Source organism: Perognathus longimembris, chromosome 4, assembly GCF_023159225.1.
Source record: "Perognathus longimembris pacificus isolate PPM17 chromosome 4, ASM2315922v1, whole genome shotgun sequence".
In the NCBI taxonomy this organism is placed as follows: domain Eukaryota; kingdom Metazoa; phylum Chordata; class Mammalia; order Rodentia; family Heteromyidae; genus Perognathus; species Perognathus longimembris.
In genome coordinates, this window is record NC_063164.1 from 78822875 (window position 1) to 78840781 (window position 17907).

General features: G+C 34.0%; 2 protein-coding genes across 2 annotated transcripts in view; both read left to right on the top strand.

The window, feature by feature from the left end:
* The window catches only part of Lrp1b (LDL receptor related protein 1B), a 1711024-nt gene that overhangs the window by 1032111 nt on the left and 661006 nt on the right, over positions 1–17907 (top strand). The window contains exons 12-13 of the mRNA XM_048345540.1: positions 10586–10766; positions 14951–15170. Of these exons, the coding sequence (XP_048201497.1) occupies positions 10586–10766; positions 14951–15170 (401 nt within the window). The remainder of the gene's footprint in view (positions 1–10585; positions 10767–14950; positions 15171–17907) is intronic.
* On the top strand, positions 1759–2117 carry LOC125350718 (E3 ubiquitin-protein ligase RBX1-like). The gene has a single exon (XM_048345543.1). It carries the CDS (start codon positions 1766–1768, stop codon positions 2090–2092), a length of 327 nt encoding a protein of 108 aa, XP_048201500.1. The 5' UTR covers positions 1759–1765; the 3' UTR covers positions 2093–2117.

A 17907-nucleotide genomic window follows, 5' to 3' on the forward strand; every position in this document is an offset into this window, starting at 1 on the left:
GACTAAGGCAGGTATTTATCTGAAAGTATAACACATGTTTCCCCCAAATTTTTAGTGTTCCTACCAACAAATAATAAAGTTTTATATTGTATCCTGTATCAATAATCATACTGAAACATTTTTCATAATAAAATTAATTAATGACAACAGTGAGAAAATGTAAAGTGTGACATTAATGATAAAAAATAGTGATAATTTTCTTCCTAGAATGCAGATTCTACTCATCCCGCAAGAAAAGAATAGAGAACACAGACTCAAAGTGTAATCTTGTGACACAGTTTTAAAACATAGCCTATATTGTTCATAAAAACTAGAGATTGTTTAAGCCTGCCATAAAGAAAATGTTTATTTTTTTCGGAATAATTATTTATTGTCCAAGTCATTCATAGAGGGGTTACAGTATTGTACGTAGGGCAGTGGGTACAATTCTTTACAATTTGGTACCTCCTCCCTCATTTCCCCCCTCCCCCCTCCTCCTTTTCCTCTCTCCCCATGAGTTGTTCAGTTGGTTTACACCAAATGGCTTTATAAGTATTGCTTTTGGGGGCTGGGGATATGGCCTAGTGGCAAGAGAGCTTGCCTGGTATACATGAGGCCCTGGGTTCGATTCCCCAGTACCACATATACAGAAAATGGCCAGAAGTGGCGCTGTGGCTCAAGTGGCAGAGTGCTAGCCTTGAGCAAAAGGAATCCAGGGACAGTGCTCAGGCCCTGAGTCCAAGGCCCAGGACTGGCCAAAAAAAAAAAAAAAAAAAAGTATTGCTTTTGGAAGTAATTTGTCTTTTTTCCTTTGTCTCTCGATTTTGATATTCCCTTTCCCTTCCCTAGTTCTAATTACACTACAATAGTGTCCACTTCAGTAGATAGTGTGCACACTAGTTACATTCTCAAGAAACACACAAAGAATGGGATTGGATCTCCTGGCCTGATACTCTTCTTTCATCCCAGCTCTCTGAAAGCTGAGAAAGGAAGGGTGTGGATTAAAGCTAGTGTGTGCTACATAGCAAATCTGGCTTAAAACCTTAATCAAACTAAAAATTATATGAAATTATATTTCAGAGACAATGTAAGGTTAAAGTTTTATTTCTTAAACTGCATAAACTCAAAGTATGAAGATGGAGATTTATCATAGAATTTAAGAAAGGTGTTGTGTATACATACATGTCTGTAAAAGCATGCCTATGCACTTGTAGCCCTTCAGTGTCCATAGGGTTTAGAAGAAACCTGAGGGAAGTCTGATTGCTCAGGATGCTGACAGTTTGTCAGGTCAGCATGTTTGATTCATGCTTTTCCACAGCACTTTCCAACTTCAATGTAAATGTCCTTCAAGATTTTTGCTTAAGCATGCCAACTTCAAGTTCTTCTAGGGGTATTAATTGCGTACACTGAGGAATATTTTTCACAAAATTTAGCACAAGGGAGCACTTAGCAGATGACTCAATGGTTGAAAAGCAACCACCAGTATTGTGTTACTAAATAAAAACTTCCCTATATCAAATGAGCTGTATAATTCATTGGTGGGATTGTTTTTACTTTAAAATTTCCTTTAAAAAAGGAAATAAATAATAATAATAATAATAATAAATAATAAACATTTATTAGTTTTGACCATGAAGATCAAGCCACAGGTGATGAATCTCTGATAAGTGAGGTTCAAATCATACTATAGAATATATATATACAAATACATAAGTACATATGTCTTATATAAGTCATGCATATATTATTTCAGCATTAAAATTTTATGAGCAGGTGTGTTTTCAAAATGGTGGCAGCGATGGATGTGGACACCCCGAGCGGCACCAACAACGGTGCGGGAAAGAAGCGCTTTGAAGTGAAAAAGTGGAATGCAGTAGCCCTGTGGGCCTGGGATATTGTGGTTAATAACTATGCCATCTGCAGGAACCATATTATGGATCTTTACATAGAGTGTCAGGCTAACCAGGCGTCGGCGACTTCCGAGGAGTGTACGGTTGCGTGGGGAGTCTGTAATCATGTCTTTCATTTCCATTGCCTTTCTCGCCGGCTCAAAACACGGCAGGTGTGCCCTTTGGACAACAGAGAGTGGGAGTTCCAAAAGTATGGCCACTAGACCAAGAATTCTTCCATCAAGCCTGCTTTGATATTCATTTAGTGACTAGCCCCTCTTAATTATACGTTAGATAGAACTGTCTTTTCTCCTTTGTCTTTTCATTTTGCTATTCCTGCAGTGATACTGTATTCTGTGTCAAATAAAGTCCAGTTGGATTCTAAAAAAATAAAAAAAATAAAAAATAAAAAAATTATGAGCAAATACATACAAAAGTCATAAAAGTATATATTAATGTAGTAACTGAAATATGGTAAATTCAAGGGTGAACTCAAATAGTATAATTTCTTAAAATGGCCAAGTCAAAGTTTAATCAAATAAACACCAGGAAATGGGTACTTGAAAGGATTGGGATGAAGTGGCGTGACTGGGTAAATTTGAATTAGAAGAGGGGATTGGTGAAGAATACAGTCAAGATTCATTGTTTATGCTACAAAATTTAGAAAAATGAGACTACAGGTGGGTAAAGCAGGGATTAGTGAGAAAATCAAAATGGCTGGCATGGTGCAAGATGCGGTGCATTCAAAAAATGATTAGCAAAATGACAGCTCCTTTGAATGAATGCTAAATAAATGAAGAATGAAGAGAAAAAATAATAAATCACATATCTTATGTTGGAGCATATTATGAGTAAGTAAAAACAGATAGGATGAATTAGGCAAAAGTGTAATAATATATTCAAAAGGGAGAAAAAGTAAAATATATCGACATTGTCAGAAATAAAGATCCAAAAGATTTGTTAGAGCAATTTACAGAAGAAATACAAGTTCTGTAAGCAAGCACATGAAAAAAAAAGCTTTATACTGTAATAACCACAAAACTGTAAATATATAATAAGATTACATAATATTAATAAATAATATAAGAAACATATTTTCCATGTGACTCAGAAAAATTAAATTGTGATTGTGATTTTGAGGCTTTCTTTGTTAATACCCACGAGAACTGAGATGATAGTGTCCTATCAAATCATTTGATATATTTTTGTCCCATACTTAAAGAAAAAAGAAAATGTAATTAGTGCAAAAGTCACTCTCTATGAAATTAAATTACTGGCATTACTACTAATAGAATTTTCTTTTTCAATCTAATATGGAAGATATTGAGAAATTTAATACTAATATGATAGGTTCCAAAATGTTTTATTTTTATAAATTATAACCTATTTTTAGGAATTGAAGGGAACTCCAAGAAAGCAATGATATTTTGTGATCAAGAAGACAGAACAATTTTTGCTCTATTTTCTCTTGGTAAGAAAGCAGAATTAACTCATAAAATGGTCATCACAGAAATGTCTTTCTCCTAGTTTTCAATGAGGTATCTGCTGATTTCTAAAAAAAAATAAAAAGACAGTAGAATACTGTAAAATGAACAATGTGGACTTTCTATATCTCTAGGGCCTTCCTTCAATTGAAAACTACTTTACCCTACATGATATACATTTCCAGGGTTCTATCTAAAAAGAAAGAATGTGAGAAGTATTCTTGTTCTTTTATCCTGGCTAGTTAGGAAAAATAATTTCCAGATTATAATCATGGTGATGATGTATTGAGTTTCTCCAGAGTAAGAGAAACAATGCTGTATTTATGTAAATATGTATGCATTCACACTTGTGTATTATATAAATATCTCTCTCACTCTCTCTCTCACACACACACACACACACATATATATACATATATATACATAATTATTTTATGAAATTAGACCTTAGAATGACAGAGATGACAGAATCTTGGCAGTTCCAAAATGTGCAGGTCAGACCTCTTGGCAGTTCCAAAATGTGCAGGTCAGACCAGCCGGGATATAACAAGCCACATGTAAAGACAGTATTGAATTAAGATTTCTGTTTTTATGGGTGTCTTGATTTTTCTCACTAGATTTCAGTTCATTGCCTGAGACCAACCTGCAGAACAGAGGGGATATTGCTTTGAGTCTGATAATACAAGTGTTATTATTATCTAAATCTATGTTGAAGGCAATATCTAAACTGATGTTTGATCCTGTATCTTGGTATACAACCTAGTCAAGTTGACACATAAACTTTATCATCAAACAGAAGAAACTAAGTACTATGCTTTAAGTATTTACTGGGAAGCAATAGGAGGTTTGTGTGTGGACAAAGTTATGGAATCCAAAAACTACTGTTTTTGTCCATATCAACTTTGTTGTATTACTTATCTGAATGTATGAGAAACTATAAAACATGATTTTTCAAGATTATTTCTTAGAACACAAATTCTCTCATATTTCTTCATGTCTTTTAAAATTATGTACTAATGTATTCCCTGTTGCTAATAATACAACACCAACCCATTCCATAAAATAAGAGGGTTGTTTGGATCATGGATCTCAAGTCCCAAGGTTAAAGTCCCACATTTTTACTAGCATCCTAAGTGCTGAAACTATAAACAACTCTAAGAAAGTCAAGATAATTCCCCTATGTATTAGTCCTGTGCCCAGCCCCTCATAATGAATTTGTGTTTTCTAAACTCAGGTTATATCTCCTGTAATGCAGCTCACTGAGTGTAACCTTATAAAGATCACCCTGTCCCAGTTGCCTACTCCCCAGAGAAGGGACATTCAAGGACAAAATCTTAAGACCTTGTGGCTTGTTATATTATGAGTAATAAAGTTCTTTCTTCATTTCTTATTTTCAAACTGGATCTTCTACTAGCCCCCATAAAATAAAAATCATTCAAGATAATCAACTTGAAAGTATGAAAAAAAAAATCTCCCTTCTTCACTGTTTCCACTAACTATCATGTTTAGTGATCACTTAGGTTTTTATTTTGGCAAATATTGTCCATCTTAACCTATTATCTTTACTCTTATATATGCTCATTTTATGAAGGATAAAATATATCTCTGAGTAATCCTAGGTATTCAAGAGGTTTATAACTAGCCTGGACAGAAAAAGTCCCTATGAGACCATCTCCAAGACAATTAGCACAAAGCAAGCTGGGAACATGGTTGCAAATTATCAGACACCAGCTGTACACCCAAGTGATACAGTATAAGGACCTGAGTTCAAATCCTCAAACCACCATTGAGAAAAGAGGTGCACTTCTCTAGCTTTTCATACTACCATTATTCATTGGTTCCTTGATGGTAGAAGAGATTCACTCTGTCTTAATATGTTCTGCTTAGTATAGAATACAAAAGCCTTGCATGCACCTCACTAAGTTCTTTCAATGAAGCAGCAAAGGCAATCTGTTCTGATTGAGTGCAGCTTGTGTCTTCACCTTTTCTGATCGAATGACTGAGGAGAGATTTGGCATGAAAATGATGCGAGCACCTGCCTTAGCAGGCTATGAGAGACCACTAATAAGAAACTTTAATCGGTAGCCAAAGGTTCTTGAAAGCTTATGAGATAACAAGTTTGTAGGCAAACTCTGCTGCCACAGTATTAATTAAATCAACATCATTCACTCATGTCAGATACATATGAGCTGTGATGCCTCAGGTCATAATGAAATGCACAGAAAGAATTTGCATTAAGTGGACTGCAAAAAAAGGAGGCAGAGAATTGTCCAGGTATTGATGTGGGGGCTGAAGACATAGCTGGGACATGCAGACATATAGACAGGGGTACATGCATGTTAAAAACATGATTATTTAAAGAATATCTCCATGCTCCTGTACATATTTTGTTACAACTCAGAAAAACAATTTCCATTTTAACTATAGACAGACTTGAATGAAATAGCCTGGGGCTCATGACTGTAAACCTGGTTACTCAGCAGGGAATCATTGTAAACCTGGTTACTCAGCAGGGAATCATTGGTAGAAGTCTGCACAAGAAGAACAATCAATGAGACCCTTAACTCCAGTTAACCAGCAAAAAGCTAGAGTGCCAGCACTGAGTGAAAAAGGCAAGCAGAAGCTTGAGGCCCTAAATTTGAAGACCATTGTGGGCAAACAAGCGCGCGCACACACACACACACACACACACACACACACACACACACACACAAAATGGATAGGTACTTAAGTTTATTAAGTGTATAGAATTACCTTTATGAAAGACATTCTGAAACTAGTGTTAACAAAGGAAAACATGTAGAGATGTTAATCACTAAGCAAAAATAAATATAACTTTAAAGGTTTACATAATATATGTAAAATTTGTTTTTGATCTGAAGCATATGGATCACTAACCTATTTCAATAATCATGAATACCTGGATAATGTAATGTAGAATAATGTTCTACTACTGAGCTACCTTCTCGAGCTACAAGACCTTATCTATCTATTTATCTATCTGTCCATCTGCTATCTGTACACACACACACACACACACACACACACACACACACCAAATCTAAAATCTTTCCCTTTACCAAAGAGATGTAATCACAAGTTCTTAATTACTGATATATGCACATTCTTTTTTTAATTTTTATTATCAAACTGATGTACAGAGAGGTTACAGTTTCATACATTAGGCATTGGATACATTTCTTGTACTATTTGTTACCTTGCCCCTCATACCCCCCTCCTCCCCCTTTCCCTTCGCCCCCCCCCCCCCCCCCCCCGGAGGTGTTCAGTTCACTTGCACCAAACAGTTTTGCGGGTATTGTTTTTGTAGTTGTTTGTCTTTTTTTTACCCTGTGTCTGTCAAATTTGGTATTCCCTTTAAATTTCCTACTTCCAATACCAGTATACACGATTCCCAATATACTCAGATAAGATTACAGAGATAGTGTAGGTACAACCACAGGAAGGTGATACAAGAATATCATCAATAATAGAAGCTACAGATATACATGGGATGTTGAAAGTAGTTACAACTGTGATATAACAATTGTCTCCATAACATGGAGTTCATTTCACTTAGCATCATCTTATGTGTTCATAAGGGTATAGCTATTGGGCCTTGTTTTTTTTTTAATCTTTTTTTTTTTAATATGCACATTCTTTTTTGTTGTTGTTGTTGTTTTTTTTTTTGGCCAGTCCTGGGCCTTGGACTCAGGGCCTGAGCACTGTCCCTGGCTTCTTTTTGCTCAAGGCTAGCACTCTGCCACTTGAGCCACAGCGCCACTTCTGGCCGTTTTCTGTATATGTGGTGCTGGGGAATCGAACCCAGGGCCTCATGTATACGAGGCAAGCTCTCTTGCCACTAGGCCATATCCCCAGCCCCAATATGCACATTCTTAAAATCTTAGATATTGAGGAAATTTAGAGAAAGCTTGCTGTTTATTCTTACCTATGTGATAATAATAATACTAAAAGTAGTGAGATGGATTTCAGAATACAGAGTAAAGGAACTTACTCATTTTATACTAAGTGATAGTGTCTCCCATTGCTTTTCATTACCAAAGATCTTTTTTTTTTCCCATTTGACTGTCATCTGTTTCCATAAGCCACTAATTAATTCCTATAGTCACTTTTGTTTACCTTTGAAATACCATACAACTTCATATACCTTGATCAAATAAAATTGTTGTCCTACTTCTTACTGTTCAGACTCTACTAGTCCCCAATAAAACCCTTTTGATTAAAATAAAACCCAAGAGCATATAAGACCAATGATCTTTGTATATCTGAAAATTCCTTTCAAGTCATAAGCCCATTAAGAATAAAGTTTGAATAATATGGAAACAGAGTCCTTCCTTATCAATGTATATTTGTTGAAAAAATAGATTATCAGCCTTATTCATGTAAGAAAAAAATTCATCTCTGCCCCATTAAGGATAGGTAAAAAGATTCCCAATAAGCATATTTTAATGATTTCTAATTTTAAAATTTGTATCTGCCACATTTTCCCTATGACAGAAAAGAAAAAAAAACAGAACCAAAAGCCAACATTTGAAAGCGCTTTAGTTAATTGTTTTATTATTACCTTAATAGACCAGCTGGCTAAAGGGAAGGCATAGAATAATATTAGTAACAATAAAAGCCACATTTCATTATATCATAATTATATCCAAACCATTATTTTAAGAACTTCACATATATCTATTCATATAATCCTTAAGAAAAGCAAGTGAGTTAATGGTTACTTTTAGACTCATTTTAAAATAAAGAAATGGAAGAAGAGAAAATGTAAGTAACCTGCTTGGGTAATCAATGAAACAAATGGAATGTGGCCCCAGAACTTTTTATGTCAATTTGCGACTTAAAATTGTGATAATCATATGGGCAAAATATTTTGTTTTCCAAAAATAAAGTAAGTTAACTGGAAAGTAGATTTTCCAAACTACGTTTCTTAAAATTCCATTGCATTCTTACTATGATTTGCTCATACTACTTTTAGTTGAAGTTGGTCACCAATAAAATGATAGAAAATATATTGAGTAAGCATAATCAAACTAATATATGTGTGTGTGTGTGATTTTTTAAGATGCTGATATACTAACAGCAACAACAACATAACTGTCCAAACTGTTTACTGAGTGCTTTTTGATATACAAGTAGAAAAATTTAAATCAGAAAGTGACTGAGGCAAGTGACATTGTGTCTCAAAGTAGTAGACCACTAGCCTTGAGCTGAAGAGCTCAGGGACAGTGCCCATGTCCAGAGTTCATGTGCCACAACAAACCAAAAACAAAACAAACATACTCCATACTCGCAATGGAAGGAAGGAAGGGAGGGAGGGAGGGAGAGAGGGAGGGAGAGAAGGAGGGAGAGATGAATGAAAAAATAAAAGAGACTGAGTTATTTATCCAAGTGTCTGGAATAAATTCATATGCAGATTGTTAAGGCACTATTTACGTAAAATAAAATCTCAAGTCAAACGTCATGAAATGTTTTAAAAATAAGATCATCCACACTGAAGGCTTTCTACATTGAATTAGATTTCAACCAAAACACATTTTTGAAAACAAATGCGCAAAATACAATTCAGCTATATATGATAATAAATAAAAAGGGAAGAGTAAACAGCAATTTTTCCCATTATTCCAGAACATCAAAGTGCTAAGTACAATTATATGTCAATGGAGTAAAGACAAGGTCAAAGTTTTTGTAAGCATAGGTTCAATTAACTTGTGAGGATCCCTTATATTGGATGGTAATGAGACTGATAACTTGGTGAAATTGAAAACACATCTGATTAACTATAATGGAATTTTCAGTTAGGTCAAATCAGACTTTATATTAGTCATCCTGAGTCAGGGCATATGTTGACTAGCAGAAAGGGTCAGGAAAGATTTTGTTGTTTAATTTCAGAGTCAGAAAAGCCAGAGTCATATGATATAATGTTAGCAGGTGTTTATATGCCTGTATATGAAGGAAAATAAGGTCAATTTTTCAATGTGTGACTACACAGCTCTCTCTAAACAATTACTACCTATTGCTTTGTGATAATTTTCAGTTCTTTACCTCCTTGAGTTTGAAAGAACGCAAGGATTTCTCAATTTTTTTTTTATTCAATAGAGAATGTAACTATCTGTAACTGTTGACAGTTTGTTGTATGGTTTACAAAAATGATAAAACTCAAGTTCAGATTGTGAAAGGCATTTACCATAGGAGCAGACTGATTTTGATCGACCTTTCATGGGTGATATGATTAATTTTTTAATGCCAATTTGACTACTTCTAAAACAATAGACTACATAAGCTGATGCCTTCACTTTGAAGTGTCGGAATTTCTCTTTCATAAAATGGGTGGTTTGGATAAGGGTGACTCCATCAGATTCAGTATTAGTAATTCTCTTTGATGTATCATTTGTTGCTTCTGATAGAAGACTGTGATAGGGTCCATTATAATAAGTCTAAACTATAGAGATTATTTGAGATCACTGTTGATGTAGTGCTATGATGAAAGCATCTTCTAGGCTTTCAGCTCTGTGCTTCTCTTGGTAAGAAGGCATTCAATTATTCTGATTACAATGGTTACATATTACAGATTAAATATGCTGGCATCAGCCCAACTTTTTTCTTTAAATAGTGCATATTAAAGTTTTTTTTTACTATTATGTATGCTTCATTCATTTATATTTTCCTATTTTACCTGAAGATTGTTTTCCAAATTATAACATAGTAAAGTTCAGTTAAAATACCATTCTGACTAATTTTCCTATACCATGTAAATGAAAAATTCGTGTGGACTGGGCCAATTATTTGCATAAAATAAAACTGAAGTACAGAATGTATTTCAAACAGTGACATTTGCAAATATAACAGTATAAAACACTATATAATACTATAAAACAGTACAAAACTTTATGTATCAGTTTATCACCTGTAAGTATAAGTTTTTGTGTGTGTGTTTGTGTATGTGTGTGTGTTACCAGGAACTGAACGGGCACTTCATGCATGCTAGGTAAGAACTCTGTTACTTGAGCTATCTCTCGAGCCCCTTTGTTTTTGAACTAAAGTCTAACCAGCTTTACCTAGGCTGGTTTCTCCACCACGTGAGTAACGATACTAACAGGCATATACCACCAAAATATCAGTTCACAGCTTTTTGAATGAAATATTTTGTTGAGTATAACAACAGTAGTGGATACTTATATTATCATAATTACAAATAATTATGTATATTTACAGATTTGGATAACGTGGAAGGCATTGCTGTGGACTGGATTGGAAATAATCTTTACTGGACAAATGATGGCCATAGAAAAACCATTAATGTGGCCAGATTGGAAAAGGCTTCTCAGAGTCGTAAGACTCTCTTAGAGGGAGAAATGTCTCATCCCAGAGGAATTGTAGTGGATCCAGCTAATGGGTTTGTACTAGTGAATGTAAAAAAAATTAGAAACAGTGTTTTATATTTTTAATATTAGTAGGCAGCAGTTGAACTAATTTTTATCAGTGAATTTGCACATGAATGGTCTGGCTGGCAAAAAATATTCATTTAATGACTTTCTCTCTTAGAAAATATACTAAATAAATGTGTCAAAATACATTAAATTGAAATCAAATTTTTGTATAGAGGATACTTTATTTGCTTTATTCAGGCAGGTGCTACAAGTTTCTAGACAGTCTGATACTAAGCCAAGTGGTCTTATGAAAATATTCATTGACTGTACTTTTTAAATTACTGAAATTTGCTATATTTAAATAATAGTAATTTTTTATATTTACTATAGGGTAGGAATTTTGTTTAGGTACTATATTATATTCAAATTAGTTGTTATTCTATTCCACTGTTCCACTTTTTTAAAATAACAAATCATTAGACTACAATACACAACTTAATTACTAAGTGGCTGAGTAGATATATAAACCCAGACATTCTGTCTCCAAAATTACTGTTAGCCAATTTACTCACTGCTCTTCGAGTCAACAGTAGTAACTAGTTTCCATATAAGGCATCATTCATAAAACATGCTGCTTATGTAGGATAAAGCATTTTGTACAATTCTTGATAATATATTTCCCTTTGTTTTTTTTAAATTCAGAGCTTCTACCTGGAAATAGAGTTTACTTAGAAAAGTATTAGAACAATATAAAAATTCCTAACATTCAAATTAAATAAATGAATTTTTATGTTGTGTGTATTGTTGGGTGTGGATGTTTCCTTCTACATGATAGAGGGTACCAATCAAATAGATGTAAAGGATGGTAGCATGTAGAAAGCTATCATGGCAAAATTGATATTCTTTATTTCTTATTTGTACATACAGAAGTATTTAACTGAATTATAGGGATGAGAATTTTATGAACTGAAAACACTGACGTACAGTTACAAGAATAAAGCACTAAGAGTAGGCTTCAAATACAACCATGGTGTTTCTTGAAACGCTGAATATGATTCCTTGTCTTTTTTTAATAGGCATAATTATAATAAAGTAATTTTATGATTTTATACTTGGATTCTGTATTTACCTATTTTATGCCTGGACTATGAAACCCAGTCATGTTTCTAAATTTTGCATCTGGGAACTTTAGCTATAGTAGAATATATTACTTTCTTTCAGATTATTTAAAGCTACTTGGAGCAAGAAGTTTTGAGTATTTTTTAAAATATCATTTTTCATGCCATTATAATGTGAAAGAAAAGATTAATACTGTAAAGGTAGTATACAGAGGGTTTACAGTCCCATAGGTCAGGTTAATGAGTACATTTCTTTAAGAGTGTTACCTCCTCTCTTATTTCTTGTCAGTTTTTCTCCCCCCACCCTCGCCCATCCCAAGTTGTTTAAGTTATTTCTTATGTAGTGTGGCATGAATATCACTGCTGAGTTGGTTGGCCTTTTGTCCTGGTTCTGTGTACCCTTTCCCTCCCCAAATGAGATACACTTACAAGACATAGGGTACAGAAATCAAAAACAGCCACCAAAGGGAATAAAACATAGAAGAAAAAAAAAGGACTGAAAACAGCACAATAAAAAACTCATGATTCCATTTTATGGAGTTCATTTCAATAAGATTGATTTTACATGATCATATGCACTTAGCTATTTTGCTCTGCTGATTCTCTCCTATAAATTCCAGTAGAGTTAACAGTCTTCATCTGGCAGGTTGCAATTGGTGCAGTCTGTATTTCTAGCTATCTATAAGGCTGAAATCTGAGGAAAAATCCCAGGTTTCTTAGGAAAGTCTTTTAGACTCTCACCTCCACTGAACCACTAAAATGTCCCTCAAGTGGGAGAATGTGAGCATTGAGCAAAAGTAAAGCAGAAATAGTGTCTATTGCCCTGGCCCTGATCTCAAGCCTTCACACCTGCACACACACAAATCCTGTTGACCACAAAAATACAAAATAAATACAGATGTCATAGAATCACATGATTTACAAGGAAGTTTAGAGGTAACTAATAGCAACTCTTTTTATCAAATTCAGAAAACCTCCCCCTCAAGATTATATTTGAAACACACAACTCTACATTCTTCACAATATATGGAAGGAATTTTGATATATATCAATATATTTTTTCTCATTAAGACAATATGTACCTTGCTATAAATCTGTCTATGTATCTTATATTTGGCTTTTTGGATATAAAGAATGATTACCTTATTGTTTCATAAATATTTCTTTTTCAAATGAGATTCTGCTATTATGAACCAATCAACAAACATAAGAATAAAATAACTTGTGTGTGTTTATATGGATGAATATTATTATTAGATGTTTTCATATTCACATACTACTCAAGTAAATGTTCTGAGGAAGCTCTTCAAAAGAATTATCACTTAAGTTGTAAGTCAATTATATAAAGAAGATCAACCACAAAGAGTAGAGGAGTTATTTCAGAATAAGTGGTACATTTGAAGATCTCAAATTGGGCCAAACTGGGAAGTTAGAGGTGATGAAATGAAGATATGGGAGGTAGATTGTGAGTAAGAAAGTGGAAAAGTGATTGAAGATAAAGCTGGAAGAGAAAAATCAGACCTGGCAGTCATGATGAGAGCTGTTGGTTTTTCTCTCTATGTAGGATCAGATAAGAAAGTGGTATAACCTAATGTACATTTTAAAAGACTAATTTCTCTTAGCAGTGAAGAATAGAAGACATAATTATATAATTTTAATTGTTCAAATAATTATCAAAAACATGTTTAATAATAAGCTACCTTAGGTGAGATAACTCCATACAAACTAACAAGTTATAATTTTAGGTAAAATATCTATTTATATTTTTAAACCATAATATTTATTTCTAGCCATATAGAGCAGAGCACCACTGATACACTATAGCATATCATTCTGCTAACTAAACATTTCAGAGATGTGAGTTGTCAGAATTGAGAATCAGTTATGAAATCAGTAAAACATGTATTACCTTACTAAAATATATGATTGAGTAGGAAAGAAAGAAAATAGAAAATTAAGGACAAAATACATGTAGGTATGTTGCCATGTTTATTTCTAGGATTAATAAAAATCAACCATAGTTTGTCAGGTCTCAAAAAACATGACAATATAGTTTTAAACTGTGAAGCAAATTGAAAAAGAACTAAATTTGTTTGTAATAATGGATGTTCTATTTTCACTTTTTTTTTTCCAAATCTGCCAGTTTCAGTCACTGTAGTATTCTTAATTTTGGACAAAAAATTTATTACACTTGCCTAAAAAATCCTATAGCAGGTAAGAGGCCGAACTTCTGTTAAGGACATTTTTAGGGTCAGTAGCTCAGAAAAGCTCTAGAGCTTTACAAAAATATGGGAGGTGTCTGAACTATACCTTCATTTTAATTAATAACTCAACAACTTTCATGTACCTCCATAACAACACATACAGGAGGCTCTACCTTCATTTAAGAGACAATTGGAACAATAACTCTAGGACCTCTCTCCCATTGTTAGTTAAAACACAAAGGAATGTGTTTTTAATGGTGAATTCTTTTCTTTAATGTAGAAATTAAAGCTCAAACATCTCAAGATCAGTCAACCTGCTGTTATTACACTTTCCTGCAGATAGATCATCTTTTGTGGGTTTTAGGATAGTAAGCAGAAAAAAACAAGCATACATAATTTGCGTCAGGAAGACACATTGGATCTGGCCCAACACCAAGAGTATAATTATGCCCTTTAGAACAAAGGCAATGTCATTGTTATAAAAATAATGGTGCCATGAGTTTGCATGTAAATTAAATCTGCTTTTAAATCACATAATTTATTCTACGTTTTGTGATGTGAAAAATGATTTAAAATAATGCCTCAAAAATCTTTTCCCAGATATTGTAACAATACTAAAGTTATTATACATTTGGCACTTAAGAATGCACATGACTACCAAGTGTGATCCTAGTGTAGTGGGTTTTCTGTAACATGCCTAAAGTGACAGTTCAGCTGAATGAATCTACTTCTCTCTCCTTCATAGCTTCATTATTACTCCAACAGATAAGCATGTAAGGTAGAGAATATCAGAATAAAATCGATTTTACTGACAAATCTGAGAAAGTGTCTTTCTACATAGTGACTTGTTAAACTGACATGCATGCACCCTTGTTTTTGATGTGCTAGTTGGATGTATTGGACAGACTGGGAGGAAGATGAAATAGATGACAGCATGGGAAGGATCGAGAAAGCTTGGATGGATGGCTTCAATCGTCAGATTTTTGTGACTTCAAAGATGCTGTGGCCAAATGGCTTAACTCTGGACTTTCGAACCAACACATTATATTGGTGTGATGCCTACTATGATCATATTGAAAAAGTGTTTTTGAATGGAACTCACCGGAAGGTAAAGACAAATGCTGCTGCTTTTAAGTCCCAGACTTCTTTCAGAGAACCTTGTTGTGTTCTGTTAAAAATACTTGCAAGTTTATTTTTGCTCCTCTATGGGGTGGCTAGAGGAGGCTGAGCATTAAGTGTTGCAGCTGGCACTTGCCTCCTGGAGAGCAGTCTGTAAGTGTTGTGGTATGCCAGGATTTGTGGAAATTTTAAAAGGAGCTCTCAGTATATGAAAGCCGTTTGAAAAAATAAGATTTTCTACATTATTGATGAATTTTCTATGATCAAACAAGGCAACATTATTCAAATATCTTCAGTATTTACAGTTAAGATTTAATATATGCATTATAAGGAAGTAAGCACATTGTATTTATTTGAATAGAGAACTTTGTGACATTGAAGTTGAAATATATAGAGGGAATGAACTGAACCTCGAGATTATTAGATTGAATAGGAACCAGATATTTTTAAAAAACATGTTTGTTAGAATCATTGAAAATGATTACCATATGCATGGGTAAAATTTAGGATGATGTAACTAAGTGTAAGACAGAGGCATACATGGCAAGTATCACTGCTATGTTTTACCTTACATGAAGCCTGTACTCCAACACACACATAGCAGTTTTTTTTTTTTTTTTTTTTTGGCCAGTCCTGGGGACTGGACTCAGGGCCTGAGCACTGTCCCTGGTTTCTTCTTGCTCAAGGCTAGCACTCTGCCACTTGAGCCACAGCGCCCCTTCTGGCCATTTTTTTTCTGTATATGTGGTGCTGGGGAATCGAACCCAGGGCCTCATGTATATGAGGCAGGCACTCTTGCCACTAGGCCATATCCCCAGCCCACACATAGCACTTTTAACTGACCTCAACTTTTATTTTTATTTTATTTTTAAATATATTTCATTGTTATTATAAAGATGATGTACGAAAGGGGTACAGTTGCATGTCAGTTAATAAGACCATTTTGAACAGTGTCACCTCTTCCCTCATTTTCTCCCAAACTCTTCCTCACAACACCTCCCCCCAAACACACAAATTGTGTATTTCATTTCAACATAGTTTCTAGTGAATATCACTGCCACATTCATTCACTCTTTGTACCATCATTTTTGTGCTCCCCTTCACCCTCCCCAAAACAGATAAACTTACATACAAGACAAAAGGTACAGAAGGAAAAAAAAAAGAAAAAAAAAGAAAAAAAAAAGCAGTGACAAAGGAAAAAATACTGCAAAAAAGCAATTGGGCATGATAAATTGTATAAGACTCTAAACTTTCAATAAGACCAAAGGAGGATATTCTCAGGAGATGATCACAAATGCTCTATACCTATGTGTATATGTCATATAAAATGATGTTTATGAAAATCAACTCCAAGAAATGGAAACAAGAGGAGTTTTTCATTATTTTTTTTACCTCAACTTTTAGTTAAATAACAGAGACAGAATATTAGAGATTGCCAAAATGCTTCCTTTGGCATTATATTTCCTTTCTCCTAAGAATGGAGTACTACACAGTTGTGTCTTTTTTTCTATGAATTCTGTTTGGGAAATAAATAATACTCTAATTTGTTAAAAGTGTTCAAGTCATTCATTGGATATGACAGTGATCTGAATATTTCCACCTAAAAACGAAAATCCATTTGGCATTACATCTAGCACTAACATCTTCAATGGAATCAGTTACACTCTGAATGGATTCTGCCATCCAAGCAACAACAAAATATAAATTAAACATGAATGAATATTTTAAGATAATTAAAATGCTTTTACTACTAATATTTTTTTCTAATTTTTATTATCAAACTGATTTACAGAGAGGTTACAGTTTCATACGTTAGGCATTGGATACATTTCTTGTACTGTTTGTTACCTTGTCCCTCATACCCCACCCCTCCTCCCCTTTTCCCTTTCCCCCCATGAGGTGTTCAGTTCACTTACACCAAAAAGTTTTGCAAGTATTGTTTTTGTAGTTGTTTGTCTTTTTTTACCCTGTCTCTCTCAAATTTTGGTATTGCCTTTCAATTTCCTAGTTGTAATACCAGTATACACGGTTTCCAATATACTCAGATAAGATTACACAGATAGTCTAGGTACAACCACAGGAAGGTGATACAAGAACATCATCAATAATAGAAGCTACAGATACACATGGGACATTGAAAGTAGTTACAACTGTGATATAACAATCGTTTCCATAACATGGAGTTCATTTCACTTAGCATCATCTTATGTGTTCATAAGGGTATAGCTATTGGGCTCTTATGATCCTCTGCTATGACTTACCTAAACCTGTACTAATTATTCCCAATAAGGGAGACCATAGAGTACTACTAATATTTATGATTCTTATAAAATAATTTTACCGTTTATTATATAATCCATGCTAACATATATATCAGTGATGGCCAGCACAATTTAGTGTGCATTGTTTCTCAATCAATATGATAATTTGTCATGAAGAATCAAATTACTAGGGTGGTTGTGCCTCACACTTTTAAACCTAGCTGCTTAGGAAGATGAGATCAACAGTGCAGTTAAAGGCCATAGGGCAGAAAATAATCAGCAACGAAATCGGTCCAGTTGAGTAGCTCTAGTTAAAACTTCAGACTATATCTATCTATCCATCCATCCATCCATTCATCCATCTAACCATCTTCTTTAAATGGAATATTAAATGTACAAAGAACATATTTCCTTACATTGCACAGAATATTATTTTTTAAATAATGTCAAGTGAAAAAGTGGTTT

What these genes read in the sequence shown, in the direction of transcription:
- LOC125350718 (XM_048345543.1), top strand. Translation starts at nt 1,766, where the DNA reads ATGGTGGCAGCGATGGATGTGGACACCCCGAGCGGCACCAACAACGGT.